At 44.2% G+C, this 19200-nt stretch overlaps 1 protein-coding gene across 3 annotated transcripts; it reads left to right on the forward strand.

Moving 5' to 3' along the window:
• Positions 1-3071: 3071 nt before the first annotated feature.
• On the forward strand, positions 3072-6991 carry LOC147427203 (uncharacterized). Of its 3 annotated transcripts, XM_086498970.1 has the most exons (7): positions 3072-3258; positions 3352-3427; positions 5648-5652; positions 6162-6201; positions 6293-6402; positions 6479-6612; positions 6778-6991. In XM_086498970.1, exons 1-7 carry the CDS (start codon positions 3072-3074, stop codon positions 6892-6894), a joined length of 669 nt encoding a protein of 222 aa, XP_086355096.1. In that variant the 3' UTR covers positions 6895-6991. The 3 variants fall into 3 exon arrangements, 1 of the variants encoding a protein (XP_086355096.1); XR_015186273.1 differs by lacking the exons at positions 3072-3258; positions 3352-3427 and having other exon boundaries at positions 5562-5652; positions 6162-6210; positions 6293-6991; XR_015186272.1 differs by lacking the exons at positions 3072-3258; positions 3352-3427 and having other exon boundaries at positions 5516-6636.
• The last annotated feature ends 12209 nt before the right edge of the window (positions 6992-19200 follow it).

A 19200-nucleotide genomic window follows, 5' to 3' on the forward strand; every position in this document is an offset into this window, starting at 1 on the left:
ATGATGTCACTGATCATCATATTTATCGGCTGAGTGCCATCTTCCCTCACTACCCCCTGCCCACTCACCCTCTCCCTCTACCTACCCTTGCCCCCCTTCTCTCTCCCTCACCCTCCTATCTAACCCTCGTTCCTCACTCTCTCTCCCTCGTCCCCCTACTTACCTCTCGCCCCTACCAAATTCCCCCTCGCCCCTACCCCCCCCCCCCCCCCCCCCCCCCCCTTGCCCCTCGCCCCTACTCAATTTCCCCTCTCTCTCCCTCGTCCCTCTACTTACCTCTCGCCCCTACCAAATTCCCCCTCGCACCTATTCCCCCCCCCCCCCCCCCCCCTCCCCTCGCCCCTACCCACCCCCTCCCTTGCCCTCTGCCCTACCCAATTTCCCCTCGCCCCTACCCACCCCCTCCCTTGCTCTCGCCCCTTTCCCCCTACCCACCCCTCGTCCCCCTGCTCTCTCACCCTCGCCACTACTCACCCCTATACAGCCCTCGCCCCTACCCTCCTCCTCACACCCCCTCGCACCTAGTTCCCCCCTCACCAGCCCTCGCCCCTACCTTCGCTCCCTTCACCCTTACCCCAATAGCCTTGTCCTTTGACACCACCTTCACAAGTGCTATAGCAGAACACACAGGGAATGGCTTTCACCTCTCCTCCAGTTCCGCAGGCTTATCATCATCAACCTTCTCATATGCAACAAGGTGGTCCAGCTTTGCAGCCACCTATGCAGCAGGCACCCTCTGAGCCTCAGCCTGTTCTACCCCCACCTCGCTGATCCGCCTTATTCATTTCATTTGCATTCCGTTTCAGACTGTGCTGTTTCTCCATCATCCTCCTCACAGGTGTTAGGGAGAGCGACACACACACACACACTTTTTCCTCTCTCCTCTCTCTCTCTCTCTCTCTCTCTCTCTCTCTCTCTCTCTCTCTCTCTCTCTCTCTCTCTCTCTCTCTCTCTCTCTCTCTCTCTCTCTCTCTCTCTCTCTCTCTCTCTCTCGGGCTAGGAGACGGAGACCTCCTGTATTTTAACCATCAAGCGGCCTCTGGCTTTGTTCTTTGTTCACAGGATATGGCCAGTGACACAAAGGGGGGGGCAAGTTTTTTTGAAATCGTTTTTATCAATCCAATCACAGCAGACGAGCAAGCTTAAGAGCCTTTTGACTATTTCCTTGTGGATTTCAAGAATTCACCTGGTTGCCATCTTGTTGTTGTGAAGGCTTTTCGTTCTGCCATCATGATGGAGCTTAACCTTATTTGCGGTGTTACTCGGGCTTATGGTCATCCCTCTTTTCGAGAATAATGTGTATGCAAAAAGTGTTGCAAGGTTCATCTCCAACTGCAAGCATGGACTAGGTCATTTTCCTCTCACTATGGTTATGGAGGATAAAGATGCACTGGAATCAAACTGAGCATATCTCTTTACTGTAGAGCCGCATTCTGTTTTGCCAATTGGGATTCTTGGACTATGCAATCATACTGTTTCCTGCCTATTCAAAGGTTTATGATGTTGGCAAGCATACAGTGTTTTTCACTCCACTTTTGAGGCATGTAAGGTCATGGTTGGGCCTAGAAGCTGCTTCAAGAAAGATGTATAGATGCGGTACCTAGTGGTTTTCTTTCACAATTTTTTAGTAATTCCTCTCACCGAGATGGTGAGCAGTCTTGTGACGGGAAACTTATAGCAGGCTACAGTGTCACTTTCACAGGATACACAGTTAGTACAGTTGGTCCGGTTTGGTTCACACTGGATGGACTCTCTGGGCTGGGCAGTGACACGTGGCAACAGGGATACGGACGGTGGTCTAGTGGACATCGTGGCCAGGTCGCCACCACTCAGTTTGGGGATAGATTTAGATGGCTGACATTTATGAGCTGTTGGTGGATCTTTATGGTTGTACATATGAGGAGTAGCTGTTGGGTCATGATTATTATCTTCTTTATATATGGTCTAGCGTCGTCGTCTAGAGGTAGCGAGTCTATACACACAGTGAGTCTACACCATCCCTGCACATCTGAGCCTCGACACCCCCATTGTACCTCTGAGCTCTGGGCTGGAGCTGAGTGTGCTGCCACACCAGAGTCTGTATCGGTTCTTTGAGATAGTCGAGTCCTATGTTCTGTTCTTCTATTGTGTCTCTGTGTAGTCAGCTGTTATCTTTCGTTCCTTTGTTTTCAGTTGTTTGAGTGAGATTGTCATGCACATAGCACTGAGGAGCACCCACTGTAGAGAGCCACGACACACTATCCGCGCTACACCGATTCAAGTTGGATTTTAAATGATTCGGTAGGTGTGATTCCTGTTATAAGGTTTTTGAACTCTTCAAGAAGCTTTAAGGAGAAATCTTCTCCTTAATGTCTCCAAACTTTTGACTTTACAACACTATATACGAAGCTCAATTTGGAGGACCTTAAATTCAGAGTCGTCTCTTATTTCAAAAGTTTTTGCGTACAAGCTTGAGAAGGATAGGTACAAGGCATTGCTAGTAGAAAAGTCAGCTTTGAATTTTGACTTCTTATGGTTAAAAAGTAAGAATGTAGATGTAGACAAAGAAAGAAAGAGATTCACCAGGATTGTAGATGACATTGACATCATATCTTGGTTAGATTTTCTTTTGGACAATTTATATATAACCATCGGTGACTCTCTTTTCAAGCAAACAATTGGTATCCCTATGGACACCAATTGTGTTGTTTTCTTGCTAATTTCTATCTTTTTACTCATGAGTTTTATTTTATGGAGCGTCTTGTCCTTGCTAACACTTGCCCAAATTTTTTTGCACAATTTATGCAATGTAAGACACTTTGTAGATGATCTAAATGTTCCCGACGTTTCTCCTTTTCAAGATTTTATGTACTTGAATTCGAATTCTGTAGGTGGAGGAATTTATCCTAAGGAGTTTTGTGAACTTAACTGTACCACAAATAGTGATATTGTGTCTTTTTAGACCTTTGGGCGAGGGGGCTTCTGAAGAGTCCCTCTGGGGTGGAGCATGAGCCTCCATCTGTGTCTACTGCTGTGAGTGGGGTGAATGACGAAAACTAGACGACTGCCGAGGAGCTTCGACTGTGAAGGACATGCCCTCAAGGTCAAGGCGCAAGGAGAAGTCGACGGCTTGCCCCTGCAAGAGTCTATACAGCGACAGTAGACAGCCATACTCCTGCAAGAGTCTATACAACGACAATACAACCATACTACTGATGTATGAGATTGTGGAAAATTTTGGGATGTATGCTGTTGTGGAAAAATGCTTATGGAAGTGCAGTGCTGTGATGTGATGTATCCAAGACAGACATTTTGTTGATGTCTACTTCTTGTATGCTTCTGTAAGAATTGATCTCCGCTTGTGATCATCAGGCTTGTGCTCATCGATAGACACGGCACCAAATATTGGAGACTACAGAGACTCACTATGGCTGGAAAAAGCAAGCAGGTGCGTAAAAGGAGCTTGCACTGCACACGCTAGGTCTTATAGCGTTGGCAGATGCAGATCTACCAGATAATGTCCTTGTGGATATGGTCCATGAAGTTCTCAAGCTTTTTCCTAAGGTACGCAGTCATGCACTCATAGCTACACGCATTGGTCATGCCTTGGGAATGACAAGCTTTCCCTCCGTAAAACCAGCCACTAGGACTTACTCCCAACTTTCCAAAGATGCGACTATACAGGCTTGCCAGGATCTACTGAGTACTGATCACCCAGAGTATGCAAGGAATAAAAAGCTTTTGGCTATATTTAAGTATTACTTCCTGCTCAGAGATGCCAAAGTAAGTAAGGAAAGATGCGATGTACCTACACTGTTTTCTCACTGCGACGGCCTCTATTGTCTCATCCACACTATGCCGGTGTGGTTTCCACTAGATTCTTTACACATCTTTACAGTCCCGGTTTCGAGCACAGGTGTTGCCGGTTTAGTCTAGCTTTCAGTGCTTTGCAACTCCTATGTTGGCTTGGGTTATTAACATACATGTAAGCCCAGTGGATGTGGATGCCGAGATGCAGAGTACGCACTCCAAAGAAAAAGAGAAATCTATTGCCCATACATCAAGTTTACCTGAGAAGAAGAAGAAGAAGAAGAAGAAGAGGGCTCGAGTGGTGAAGGACATAATAGAATCTCTAACGTTGCTATCAGTATTTGAAAGCCAGCAGCTTTGGGTGAAACATCCCGTACGGCGTGCCTCGTATACTCCCGCTGCTTGTTCGGGGGTTTGCTCGGGTGTTTCGGATAACATTATGTAGGTTTCAGCTGTGGCTTCTACAATGTGTGTCCCTCTCTTTTGCCATTTTCACTTCTACCACAGTGACTAGCTCCATCATCCCGCTTGCAGCTGCTTCTTCTCCTATACCTATCCCTGTTACAGAAACTCCACCACCAGTATCCGCTCCACCAGAGAGGCATGCTGCCAGTCCACCACCAATAGTGCCACTTACCAGCCCTCTCCCACTTGACAATGTTGCGGGATCTTCCACAGTTTCGGACTCTACATCTCTTTTTCGCCTATCTGAGGATATATTACAGGAGTCCAGGCAGGCCATTGCTACCATTGGGCTTGGGGCAGAGCCGCTGGCAGCTACACACCAGCGTCACTCAGCTACTTACGCAGCTATGGAGGGATCTCTGCGAGTCACTGAGAGCGCCATCATCGATCGGGATGCGATTATTTTTGCACTACAGCAGGCCTTGAAGTTAAAGTCCCAAATGATTAATGACCTTCAAGCTCAGGTACAAGGATTTTGAGAAATGCTTCTACATGAGAATAGGGCTACCCAGCCTACGATGATGGGCGTGGGGTATGGACGGGCTGGATCAAGTACACCAATGCAGATTGCAGCAACACGTCCTTCTTAGCAATTTATGGGACTCTACACACAGCCTCCAGTGCAGTACTACAATCAACAGTATCGTCAGGGGTTTCAATCGTAGCCATTGCCTCAAATGCAGAACGTTCCTTGCTGCGATGGTGTTGCTGGTGCACACCTCCATGGCCGCGTTACTTGACGTCCTTAGTACACTATAGGACAGGTGCTACCCTCTACCCTGCAGAGCAGGTGGCTGCTCCCTTCATAGGCGGCCCAGTTATTGATAGCAGAGCCTACCAACACAATTGATTTGATGGCTCCACCTCCAGAGACTGATCCTCCGGGTGCTGGGGCGACTAATCTTTCTTTTGGGTGACTGCGTGACAATCTTTTTACCATGGCAGTGTAGTAGTGGTTTATTTTGCAATCTTACGATCTTTCAGCAGTTTCAATTGTTTCTCTCACTGAGACGGTGAGTGGTTTTGTGGCGGGCAACCTGTAGGGCTACAGTGTCATTGGCACGGACAGACAGTTAGTCATAGTTGGACAGGTTCACACTGGGCGGACTCTCTTACTGGGTCGGGGTGACACGTGGCAAGGATACGGGCGGTGGTCCAATCGAAAACCGTGGCCAGCGCACCACCACCATAGTTCAGAGATAGGCTTTTTATGGTTGTATATATTCGTAGTTGTTTACGTTTTACGGATTATCTGCTTTTGTGTGGTCAATCATCTAGAGTCTCTCATCACAGTTGTACACAGCACGTCTGCACTATCCTTGCACAGTTGAGCCTCGACACCCCCACTGTACCTATGGGATCTAGGCTGGAGCTGAGTGTGCTGCCATGCCAGAGTCTGTATGGGTTTCTTTGAGTTTGTCGATGTTTGTGCTGTTCATGATCTGCTGAGTCATATTGTTCTTGTTCTGTTGTTCTTTGTCTTCCGTGTTTTCATTCTGATATCACGCACATTGCACTGAGGAGCACGCACTACAGAGGGCACACATTATCTCGGCTACACCCACAAACTAAAAAATTTGGAGGTGAAGGTGAAGATTCACAGGCCATAAAAATAGGGCACCGAAGGCCTGTTGAACCAGTCCAAAGCTTGATTGATTGCATCCAATTTTCTTGCCCAAGGCCTCTGCCATTGCAGTAGAGAACAACCTTACAAGCTCGTGAAAAGGGCGTAGTAACAATCATGATTAATAAATACATTTCGTTGCAGTTCTTGAAGGTTTTGAAATTTTGTTCGAGAGGAGACTTAGAGGAAGACAGATATGTCATGGCAAAGAAACCTTGGGATTATTTGAAAATTGTTTTGCAGACATGTAACCAGCATGCTGATTGTGTATATTGCTGTGTAGGCATTCAGATCTCGAAGGGAGTCAGTCGCACCCTGAAATTGTACAACAAGTGCTCGCTTTGCTTACACACAATGGTTCCATTAAAAATTTTGTCATCTTGGGATTCTTACAACTGTTTTTTAACTATGTAGCTGCTCGAGATCTTTACTTTGGCTTGGCATCTCTGATCTCGCTCAACTTTCTGGTGGGATCTTCTTTGACAAAAGTATTATTGCACTACTTGACGTCTCATTCAACAGAGGTATGTTAATGACCCCTTCCATTGTTGTGGACTTCCATTGTTTTACCTTCCATTGGTTGAAGCAATTGGCACACAGTACTGTTGTTGATTGATTGTGGTGGTAAGCCTCATAAAGCTCTCCAAAGTCCAGTATATGTTTGTTTAAGGAAGGTTGATCATTTGCTTCGACCGGGGAACATTTTGATGATGCAAGCAACCGGGGAGGCAGAGGTGCCTTGATTTACTCACTATGATGTAAATAATTGAGCGCTAGCATCTTATATCTTGTTAAGCTCGAAGAATTTTCTCCGTTTTTGCTTTTGTTGTGTGATGAAATACACTAATAACAATATGTTAAGTGGAAATTGTTTTACAGATGTTTCATTGTGACCACAGGTTGAAGAGTGCAAGCCAATTGCTGCAGATATTCAGGCATTACTCATGGACACGTGCTATGAGCTGAAGAAGCAAGGACTTTCTTTCCGACCCTTCTTGGAACTGTTGGGTCTTTAGAACTAACACTTGCTATCACTGACAATGATTACAGAGGAACAGATACTTCTAATTGGTCTGGCAAGAAAAGTTTTAATAAAGTGCTGATTTTGGTGCTTGAAGAGCTGCCTATTTGCAAGTAGTGTTTTCAGGCCAGTATTGCAGTACAGAACTTCATGCTTTGTCGCACACGGAATAATGAATCGAGATGGGAGTGGTGATATTTGGGAGAAGAAGGGGAAGAAGGTGAAATAGAATTGTCAAAGTTCCATACTTCTTTCAGTATCTAGCAAGTGACTGTGGGAAGAGTGGGAAACCCAGTTTTAGTCCATATCGAGCGATTTTTTTTTTATTAAAAAAAAAAGGTCTTCTAGAGACCGAACTCAGCCTATGATGTAGAATTGTCATTTCTTCTCTGCCATCCAGAAAGCAAAATGAGCAGAAAAACTAGAACTAGAACTAGAACTAAAACTGAAAAGGGTGCTGGAGTGGAGTATGCAATAACTAAGGGGGAATAGTGTGGATGGGGATGGAGCTCGATGACTACAAGTGTTGGATGTACAATTATGACATGCATCATCGAGCTAGCTGCATCCTTTATTGTAGTCGGGGTGTACATCAATTGGGGGGGGCGGGGGGTTGGGGGTGGTAAAGAGCTCCCTGAAGATTAAGCCTGGATCTGAACGGAATTGGGCCATTTTGTCTGCCCACTCTTGATGGTGTCACTTTGTTTACTGTCTTCTCTCTATGGAGTGTGGGTATCTTGTAGCCTCGTGCTATCTGGCTCCTGATGGCTCACAGGCTCTTTGCTCGCCTGAGGGGTAGATGTCACGAGGCTATGCCAACCACTAACCTTAGTTGTTGGTTTCTTTCCCTTGATTTTAATTTTGGGACCCTCTTTTGAAGTTACATATGGCCAGACATTTCATGGCCAGTGTAAAACGGTCGACCGCCGAGAGTTTCACCCGTAGCAGTGAAGGCCAGGTCACCACGAGTTGGTCGGGCCAGTCGACATTGAAATCCGAGCAATAAAAGGGTGGGTGGGCTCAATTCAAAGTCATTTAGGCCCCATGCGACACTTATAAGTTGGTGGATACTACGAAATCAAACCAAAGAGAGTAAAGTGGACACATGGCAGTAGGAGAGCAACCTGCAGGCCACACACACACACACACACTTCAGAAGCCTCATCCAAGAGGGGGCGCCCAAAATTGAGAGTGGAGGCTGAATTTTCATTCATTATGAACTACAGTGTGTGTGTTGAGTAGTGGGTGCATGTGATCACAACTTTAATGGAAAGCTTGCCTCCTTCCTTGTCTCATGTAGCACGATGATTTACTCTCGCGCATCTCTCTCCCCCTCTGCATGTATGGTAATGCCCCACTAGTTGGGCTTCTCAGTTGAAATGTATAGTTCTGGGGGTTTTATGCGCGTTTGCCAAGGCAAGAGCCTTCTGAACAGGTAATGAATTACCTAAATGCTAATCCCCCACAGGTACGCATAGTTCCATCGCGAAGGATTGTGAAAAAAGAGTTTTTTTGTGTGAAAGCTCGTTCAATTCAAAGGGGAACTGTCCAATTGCGTGCGGGAGTACTTGAGACACGCGTAGACGTGTTTGCTCCGCTCGAAACGATCCATAACAGAAAGTTACAGCCTACTGTGTTTTTCTACACGTTTAGGGTTTTGTACCTAAACTGCAAGAGATCACCAGGGGAGCCTCGAGAAGGCCTCTTTGGACACTTGACAGTGACAAAACAGGGAATTACCGCACGCTGAAATTGACCTGCAGCTCACCGGAAAGCTTCCAAAATGTGAGGAAAAGTGTCCTAGGCGTGTACTTTTGACCTATAGGGGTTTTGGCACCGTCATGTTACCGAAATTTGGTCAAAAACCTGCAATTACACCCATGGACAGGTTTGGACAGCTTGGTGAGAGCAAGGTGAAAGCATTTGAATCGTTTATTTGCTATAAGAATCATAGTTACCCGGAACGTGGAATGGGAACGGCGACGGGCCTCCCTGCGGAACGGGGGAACGGGAGGCTTAAAAAACACCCAAATAATGCTATTTTTAGCGTTATGTGTTTGAAAACAAGTAGTACTAGAGTCCTTTGACTCTAATACCCACAAAAAACACGATTCGAAGACCATTCATGACTTGATTGGGATGTGCGGCACCGCGGCCATGGATGATGGTATATACACAACATTGAACAAACACAATGTCCATACACAATAACGCATGTAATAACAAATTAGAGCTCTCAAATAATTGCAAGAGTAGAAGTCAGAGATAACACTTTTCGCTTAATTTTGGCTAACAAGGCCCGCTAAGGCGCTACAAAAAAACCAAAGGTGATATATATCATAATGAGACTACAAGGGGTCCAAACCGGTGACCACAATATCAAAAGACTAAAGGTGACAAATACCATAAAGATGCTACAAAGAGGGCAGTCAACCATACGGCACACGTTCCTGTACACACTAGGAAACACAAAGAATACCTCTAGGAGGCACATCAGTGGGAAAAATGAACTTTGCTAATCACTAAACTCTAAGACAGAAGCACTTCTATTGTACTAATCCTACCTACTCTCCATCACTCGATTGATGAGGATCAACGGTGTTTGATGACATAGGTTTTTGTTTCAGTGTACGGGATGTGAATGTGTACGTATGGGTCAATATTTTGACTTTTATTGTGCATACTCGTTTGCGAATTGCTCTTGCTCTTTACTATTTTTGTTGTTTGTGAGTATATGGCTATATATATACATTCCCTAATATTTGAGATTGAGACTTTAGGGAGGAAGGTTGAGAGGGAAGCAAGTGAATGATGGATGTCAACAAACACTCCCCCCTTCCTTGGGTAGATCACACCTTTTGGAATGATGTCATCACCTTTTGAAACAATTGCTCCAAGTTGTTATGGGTGAAGGCGTTAACCAATAGTTTTTGATCGCCTTATGCGTTTCATCTAGTTGCAAGGGTGGTAAGGTACTCTCCCATGATTTTATTTGCAACGTTGTTGTAGGTGGTGAACTTACAACAGGAGGTGCAAACTTTTTCTTGTTTGTATGGATATGTACAATGGTAGGTGGAGGTTGTGTCGAAGATTCTATTTTTGTATAGGAACTACATAAACAGCATGAATCTTCATTTGACCTCCCAGTTCCTGAGCTAGGTGGAACAAATCGTTATTTCTTTGGTACCCAAACTAGCTCTGGAACGGGTGTGTAGCATTCTGTGATTTTTTTATTTCCGCGATTGGCAATTCGTTTTTGGAGCTACAAGATTGGGCTTACATGGGTCATGTGACAGTTAAGAGCACAATTTACGTTTTGGCACCCAGAGTTGATCATTTCCTTCATAGTAGTCTTGGGCTTCCAATAGTTTTTTAGGAATCCAACAGAACATTTTCTTACTTTTCTTGGAGTGAGTGTGACGTTTCTTATAAGGCTTCTATTATTTAGCATCATCCATGGTCGCTAAAGAAGATTTAGGGACCCACTTGTATGTTTTCTTTGTTATATTAGGATGAGTCGTGTCAGGAGCTATATGCATTGCTTGTAGCATATTTAAGTGTACGAGTGATGGCATTTCATCCCCCTCAGGTGTTACTTAGGTCGTCCCCCTGTTTCCCCGAGTGTCTATGGTTGCTGCTAGGTGGACCCAATCCACATTGTCCAACTAAGTCATCCCAGGTAGTACATCCATATAAGGAGAATCTTTCCCAACATCAATGTCCGCTTTACACATGTAACAATACTGCAATGGGGCCGAGTGAACTGTGGTGTCAAATCTATGATCAATCATAAACGAGTCTCCTAGAGGATGTGCTTGACCAGTTACAAGATCCACTTGAATGACAGAATCTTGGAACTGCAAGTAGACATGGTTTTTAGACCAATCATGCACCATTTTTGCTTCCCTCATGAAAGGACGTCCTAAGATCATCTCAGATGCCATAGTGTGCTTGGAGAAATCCATAACAATATAGGTAACTCTTAATTTATGTCCAAATACCTTGATCTTGAGGTCTTCTAGCATCCCAATAGGTTTAACAATAGACCCATTGGCCATAAGTTACTACTATGGTCGTGGTTCCAAGGTGAGGTCTTCCCATAGTTTCCCATTAATTTTTTGTCACAACGCTAACCCAGTGCCACCATCAAGGATTCCCTTCACAGTTAATCTGTTGGTAGTGACTGGTATGGTTGCATTGGATTCATCTCCCTCAAAGTATTGTCCCAACTTGTTAAGAGGTATTTCTACAATAGGGTTCTCATCTAGGTTGGGTTGTGGATCTAAGTGTTCCTCCTCTATTGGCATCTCCCTAGCTCCATCCATCTGTGAAAATTGTGGTAGCCCGACCTTTAGTTCTCCATTGAGAAAAGCACAAAGAGCTAAGAATAGCTCAAGGTCTCCATATAGTTTGGACATGATGGTGGTTCTAACCTCTGAAGCCATGAAATCCATCAATTTGGACATATTTAACGGCACCTTTTGGGCTTCAGTCCCTTGACATGGGGAAGATGGGATCTCCATTTCTTCGATAGGGTCAAGTAGTCTCTCTGTAAACACTCTTTCCAACAAGAAGTGAGTACGCCCACTTTTCTATGACTTTAAGTCACTTTCTTCTTGGATGACACTAGGTATGGCTAGGGGTCTATGGACTTTGTGAGGTTGTTGCATCGTAGGGAACATTGTGTCTGTAATCTGGATTTGCCTAAGTATTGGCCCTAGATCCCTTTGGGTATCTGCTACCAAAATCCTTAATTGCTTGACTCAATCGATCTCCGTTGTAGGGTTTAGGTAAGTTCATATCTTCTTCTTGAATCCTGGCCATTATGGCTCATGACAATCTTCCTTGTTAGTTTCTTGCCTAGTGGTCATTTTAGTCTCCATGGTTTCACCTGAATCAGAATCCTCCTCAGCGTCCATATATACGGGGTAATCACCAGTCCCTATGTTGGTCTTCGAACTAGGATCTCACTTCGCTACTTTTTGCGATCTCCTTTTTCGTGTTTTCTTCTTTTTTTGAGATTGGGCAATTGAAGCCATGTCTCTTTCTTCAAGAATATAATTTTGTTTTTGGAGCGTCGATCGTGTGAGTACATGTACTGGTACCACAGGTGTACTTTATGATGGCTCCTTTGTAACCTCAATCCAGTTTAACGGCGTGATCTTCGGTGCATTTGGATTATCCGGACATTGGGCAATCAAATGATTTATGCCACATTGATTACACATGAGTATCGACATTGTAGACGTGCTCGCTTGATTGGTTTGCATTAGTGTGGCGTTCTTGTTACCATATACATGTGGTAGTGATGTGTGTGATCACACTAGAACTGCTGGGGAATTGTTTCCCTCTTTAGGAGGTTTTATTCCCCAAGCATTGTATATATGTCCATCACTCTACGGCTATCTATCTTTCTATTGCATACTAAGTAACACACTCTCTATTGTGTGCCTTGAGCTTTCTTCATCTTCTCCAAGCTATGTGCGTTTCTCTGCAACCCTAATTCCAAAAATTGGTATCAAAGTAGGTTGCATCCTCCCGGGCTTAGTCGCCAGCTGCTCCAGCACATGCCTGCTCACTTTCTCCGATTTCAGTGAGCTTTGGCAAGCGTTGGCAGGTCGACAAAATTTTTGGAACTGCTCGAAGAGCTTAGTCTGCTCAGATTTTTGATTCGGGCTCATTTTGGCCTCCTTTTCCACTACAAGCAATACTGCACAGGCTATTTAGTCATTTTGTGCAGATTTTTTGTCAATGTCGTTTTCTGCATAATAGGTGCCTCATTGTCTTCTACGGTTTGTGCTATATAGCACGTGTTGTTACCGCTCCATTTCTCCTATTTTCAGACAGTTTTCACATCAGCTGCAACATTTACCATGGCTGACAACAACACAGATGTGTTCAAGGTGTTTGCTGTTGAGGACAGGTTGGATGGGGACAACTACCCTATGTGGGCATACATGATGCAACATGTTCTTGTGTGAAAGGGCGGCTGGAATATTGTGCAAGGCATTGATGTACGTCTTGGTTCTGAGGATCTAGGCGATATTGAGGATGTTGCAGGTCTTGCTGCAAGGATTGCTGCTATTAGAGTTGTTTTGCCTATGGTAGAACAAGCTCGTTGGGATGTAAAGGATGCGAAGTCTCATGCATTGATTGTGTTGTCTGTGAAGCGCACCATTGTTCCTCACATTTGTTCAACAAAATTTGCAAAACAGGCTTGGGATATTCTAGAAGGTCTTTATGCAAGCTGCAATGAGGCTAAAATTGCTTTGTTGCGTAAAGAGCTGGAGTTGAAGATTATGCATGAGGAAGATGATATGGACACTTTCCTTGCTGGTGTCAAGGATATCAATGAGCAAATTATTTCTGCAAGTGAAATCATTTCAGACAGTTCCCTTGTGCAGACTGTTCTTGCTGCCTTACCACATTCCTACCAGACTTTTGCTAGTACTTGGAGACTGATGACCCAAGGAAATCTTGAAGTTGTCAAGTTTGATGCTTTATGTACATTGTTGTTGCAAGAGTCACTTTCCAAAAACAACAGGACTAAGCAGTGTGCAGTTGAACAGGCTTTTATTGCTTCTCAAAGAGAGGGTGGTAACAACAATGCGGACACTTCTTATGATTCTGCTGCGAGTGGCAAAACTTCTGTTCCTAATGCTTCTGATGGTAGAAATTCGTCTGGAAATTCTTGTGATAAGGGCAAAAAGAAGATGCGTTGCCATTATTGTAAAGCTAATGATCACTTGATCAAGTCGTGTCCTAAGTTGAAGGCCAAAAAGGCTAAGAAGAAAGAGGGTGGTTCCACTGCAAATGTTGGTTCCACTACAAATGCATCCATTGTTGAGTCTTAAGTGAAAGGAGACTGTGTTGCTCATGTTGATGCAGAATGGGCTTTTAGCACAGAGTGCACTTACAATCCTGCTGTCCATGATGCATGCTTGTCAGTTGCTGTAGATTCACATGTATGGTATTTTGACAGTGGTGCTACAAAGAACATTACCTCACATCGTGAATTGTTTACCTCTCTCGAGTCTGTCCCTCATGGGAATTCAGTCACTTGTGCCAACAATGCCTCTTATCCGGTTGAAGGAGTTGGAAAGATTGTGCTTACTACTGCAAATGGAAATTCCTTCCCACTTGTTGAAGCACTTTATGTACCTGGGATCAAGAAGAATCTCTTGTTTGCATCCGCACTTGCTAGACTTGGACTTGTAGTCAAATTTGTGGATGACAAATGTACAGTTCATGATCTCAATTTGGGTGATGAAATTGCTGCATCTGGCCTTTTGTGCCGTGGCTATAAGCTCACTTTGTATGACAAGTGTGGATAAAATTTTGTAAATGCTGTTGCAGATTCAAGGGCTATTTCAGATGCAAAACTTTGGCATGCACATTTTGGTCATCTGAATTTTGTCAGTTTGCTGTGTTTGCAGAAATCTAATATGGTTGCTTCTTTGCCGCCTCTTGAAGCACTTGTGAAACAAGTTTGTGAAGGCTGTGTTTTGGGTAAGATGTAGTGTTCTAAGTTTCCAAAGGATGGTTCAGTTCGGGCCACATGCAGGTTGCAACTTGTGCATAGTGATGTTTCTGGGCCCATGCAAACTCCATCCTTGGGCAATTACCTTTACTTCATGACTTTCATTGATGATTACTCCAGGCATGCATGGGTATTTCCGCTTAAAGCAAAGTCCGAAGTTTTTATGTGCTTCAAACAATTTTTGGCTATGGCTGAAAATGTCTCGAAATGTACTATAGGCACCCTCCGTTCCGATCGAGGGGGGCAGTATATGTCTCATGAATTTAATGCATTTCTGGCTAGTTGTGGGATAAAACACCAATGTATAGTGCCTTATACACCTCAACAAAATGGTGTTGCTGAGAGGAAAAACAGGTCACTGACGGAAATGGCACGATGTATGGTCAAAAGTCAAGCTTTGCCGCATTCTTTTTGGCTTGAGGCCATCATGTGTGCCACTTATGTACTTAGGAGGTGTCCTACGAAAGCTTTGCAGTCTATTACTCCATATGAAGCATGGCATGATAGAAAGCCTTCTATTGAGCACATGCGTGTTTTTGGCTGTTTGGCATATGCTTTGGCGCCACAAACACAGCGCAGAAAATTGGATGATAAGGCTGTCAAATGTATTTTTGTTGGTTTTAGTGCTAAAAGCAAAGGATATAGGTTATATCATCCGCAAACAAAGTGTATTTTGGTTTCACGGGATGTAGTGTTTGTGGAAGATTCTGTTCAGCCCTTGCTGTCATGTACTAGAGACAGTAATGTAAGCTCACATTTCATTTATGACACTTTGTTGCCTCTTTTTAGTAGTGGTAATACGAATGTAATTTCCAATGAGGAAAATGTACAGCCTATGGGGGTTTCTAAAAATGTTACAGACGTACATGATGTACTTGATGAGGAAAGGGCTGAAAATGAGCAGGCTAGAGGTATGCCAAAATGGCTCTTTGCGTGATAGTAAATTGGATGCACCTTTGATTAGTCGTACTCGTTCAGGCTCTCGCCATGCATCTTATGCATCAGATTGTTATGCTTTGGCTGTGTCTAGCTTACATGATGTTGAGGAGCCTCTGTCTTTTGATGAAGCAAAGATTCAGAAAATTGGATGGCTGCCATGCAATCAGAATATGATGCACTTATAGAAAATGACATATGGACTTTATGTGATTTGCCTCCTGGAAAAAATGCCATTGGTACGAAGTGGGTTTACAAGTTGAAACGCAAGCCGGATGGTGAGATCGATCACCATAAGGCTTGACTTGTTGCAAAGGGTTATGCACACCAAAAAGACATAGATTATAAAGAGACTTTTGCTCCCATTTTTTGTATGACTACTGTGCATTTTCTATGTGCATTGGCAGCTCATTTTGGTTGGGATGTACATCAATCAGACATTGTTAGTTCTTTCTTGAATGGTGACATATTTGAGGAAGTTTATGTAACACAGCCTCGCGGTTTTGTCATAAAAGGACAAGAGGACAAAGTGTGTAGATGTAAGAAGGCTTTGTATGGGTTGAAGCAATCTCCTCGTGCTTGGTATGAGAAAGCTGGCCCTCATTTGGTTAAACGAGGCTTGCGTAACAGTCCAACAGAAAGCACATTGTATGTAAAGCGTGAGGGTGATTTACTTCTCATTGTGGTTCTTTATGTCGATGATTTGGTGATCACTGGACAAAATGAGAGACATATTGCTAAATTTAAGGCTGATTTGAATGCTACTTTCAAGATGAAAGATTTGGGGCTGTTGCATCATTACTTGGGTATATAGTTTAAGCAGTGTGATGGTGGTATTGCCTGCTGTCAGAAAAGTTACATAGAGACATTGCTATGTAAGTTTGGACTTGAGGATTGCAAGCCTATTGCCACTCTCATGGAAGCAAGTTTGAAGTTGAGTCTACATGATGCTTGCGATCCTGCTGATGTCACTCTTTACCAAACTGCTGTTGGCTGCCTCATTTATGTATGCAACACGAGGCCAGAAATTCAATTTGTAGTCTCACAGGTCAGCAGATTTATGCATAGCCCAGGGTCTAAGCATTGGCAGGCTGTCAAGAGGATTTTCCGATACCTTAGTGGCACTTTACATCTTGGCTTGTTTTATCCCAAGGGGGGATCATTGCCGCCAGACCTACATGCTTTTTCGGACTCAGATTGGGCTGGTTGTTTTGACACACGAGTGTCCACAAGTGGTTTTTGTTTCATTCTTAGCAGTGCATGTATATCATGGTTGAGCAAGAAGCAACCTACTGTGGCCACTTCGAGTTGTGAGGCTAAGTACAGGGCAGTCTTCACAGCTACAGTTGAGTGTGTATGGCTCAGACGCCTTATGGTTGATTTGGGTGTTGGATAGGACACTGCCAACACTATCTACACTGACAGTCAGAGTGCATTGGCAGTTGCAAGGAACCCAGTTTTTCATGGTCGCACAAAGAACATTGAGGTGCATTACCACTATGTCAGGGAGAGGCTCTCAGTAGGAGATATCAACTTGGCTTATATGCCAACACAGGAAAACCTTGTAGATCTTTTCACAAAGACATTGTCTCATGAGAATCTTGAAGCTTTTCACAAATCTTTGGGCTTACTCCCCTTTGTGGACTGATCATGTCCTCAGGGCATGGCATTTCCCTTTACTCATGTGCCAGCTCTCGTTCACCGCATCACTCCAGGGGGGTTTGTTACCATATGCATGTACGGTAGTGATGTGTGTGAGCACACTAGGACCGTCGGGGCATTTTTTCCCTCTTTAGGAGGTTTTCTCCCTTGAGCATTGTATATATGCCCATCACTCTAGGGCTATCTATCTTTCCTTTGCATACTAAGTAACACACTCTCTATTGTGTGCCTTGAGCTTCCTTCCTCTTCTCCAAGCTGTGTGCGTTTCTCTGCAACCCTAATTCCAACAGGTCTTTTGTAGCGTAATAGGACACTCGGCCACACGATGTGGACCTCCACACTCATAGCATTGCAGAGGTGGTCTCGTAGTAGTGTAATTGATATTTTGGCCTCTTGCAAAAAGAGTAGCTACTTGATAGATAGGTTTGACTTTTCCCCAATAATCCTCCATATAGTATTGTGGACTTTCTTCAAGCGCATCCATCCCATAGGCAATATTAGGGTCTATATCTTCCTCACAGTCTTCCAAACAAGCAATAGATGAATCACAACCAACTTGGTTCACAGAAGTGATTCTCGGATGTGGTGATTGCGGTCCTAGCACTGGAGGTGGTAAGGGTGTTGTTTGAACAATATTTTGGGCCCTAGGGACCATGTGTTGTGATGTTTGTTCAAGAGGTGGAGCCGGCATCAATGCAGGCACTCGAGGTGTGTCTATCCATGCTAAGGTTGGTCTATTGGCCATCGTGCGCTTAAATACTATGCAATCCTTAGCTTGATGACCATGCCTCCCATATGCATTGCAATTCCCATTGAATTTCACTCCCATATGCAATGGTGCTCAGTATGCTATGGTACTATGAGGACCATAGCATATTGAGCACCATTGTTGCTCCCTTCTTGGATACATATGAGTGTTTTGCGGAGCACGATTGTCTCTAAGACTCTTGAATGGCCTTGGTGAGATCTTCTAAAGTCATCTCAGATATCTTTGGCTCCTTAGCAATAGGCTTTAGGGTCATTGGTTGATGCCCCGATGCTTGCAAGCTAATAGATTTAGGCTCAACAGACACTCTTTCTCCTTGAATCATTAAATCATCCTCCAATTGGATCACATTGGTGGTGACCGCTTCCCAAGTGGTAATACCTCTAATGACTAGGCCATTGTAGATATCCTCATGTCGTAATCCCCTAATGAATCTATCAAGAAACTGATTATTACTGAAGCGATCATTTGGACTACAACAAGAATTCAAATGCTTTAAGCGACTTATAAAGTCTCCCACAGACTCTCCTTCCTCTCGTTGGGCTTTGTGGAGCCGAGAGGCTACACCCCAAAGCACTCTCTCTCATATATATTATTTCAACTACAGTGTCCTAAGAGTAGGGTAAATTGTTTTTTCTTCCGCCCTTAGGGTTCTATACCAATCCCCAGCCTTTCCACTTAAGACTAGGCTTAGAGCATTACTCTTATGCAGGTCATTGTGTTCTCCTAGAGAATCGCATATTTGTTCAAACACTTTGATATGCTTTCTCACATCCCCATCTCCACTAAATTTTTGTGTGAGCTTGGCTATTTGTACTACCTTACTCCTAGGTTCTCTATTAGGCATGGTACGCATATTCTTAGCAATAGATCTACCAATAGCTTGAGAAAATGTTTCCACGTCACCTAAGTGAGCAGGCACCGTGGGTGAAGGCGCTCCAGAGACAACATGTGGAGTAGCTATTGGCATTGGTCTCGCTGCACAGGAAGCCCTTGGGTTCCACGTTTGGTATGGTGTTGTGCCATGTGGCGGCCCAAAGTTCATATATGTGGCCCTAGGCATAGCAGACGGATGTGACATGCTAATGCTAGCCGGTATGGTCCCATGGAAATAAGAGCTTGGATGTTGTGTTTCTGGAGCATAAGTTGTTGAAACAATGGGAGGGGTAGGAACTACATGAGTACGAGGACCCATAGGTGTATATGATTGGTACACACTTGTAGATACTGTTGCAAGCATTGAGCTACCATGTAGAAGTGCTTTACTAACAAATGAAGTCCATGGCGTGTTTCTTGGCATGCCCATCATTGGGGTAGGCATGGTAGCCGTGGTGTCATCAAGGGAAAGATGATCTAGACTTGGAAAGGTAAAGCTATCACTTGTGGGCTCAGATTGC

The sequence above is a fragment of the Adiantum capillus-veneris genome, chromosome 24, assembly GCF_014529385.1.
Source record: "Adiantum capillus-veneris isolate H3 chromosome 24, ASM1452938v2, whole genome shotgun sequence".
Classification (NCBI taxonomy): Eukaryota; Viridiplantae; Streptophyta; class Polypodiopsida; order Polypodiales; family Pteridaceae; genus Adiantum; species Adiantum capillus-veneris.

Coding starts and splice junctions, on each gene's coding strand:
- LOC147427203 (XM_086498970.1), top strand. CDS start 3,072: ATGCCCTCAAGGTCAAGGCGCAAGGAGAAGTCGACGGCTTGCCCCTGC. Junction 6,202..6,292: donor GTCAGTCGCACCCTGAAATT/GTACAACAAGTG, acceptor TTAACTATGTAG/CTGCTCGAGATCTTTACTTT. Junction 6,613..6,777: donor AAGCAACCGGGGAGGCAGAG/GTGCCTTGATTT, acceptor TTGTGACCACAG/GTTGAAGAGTGCAAGCCAAT.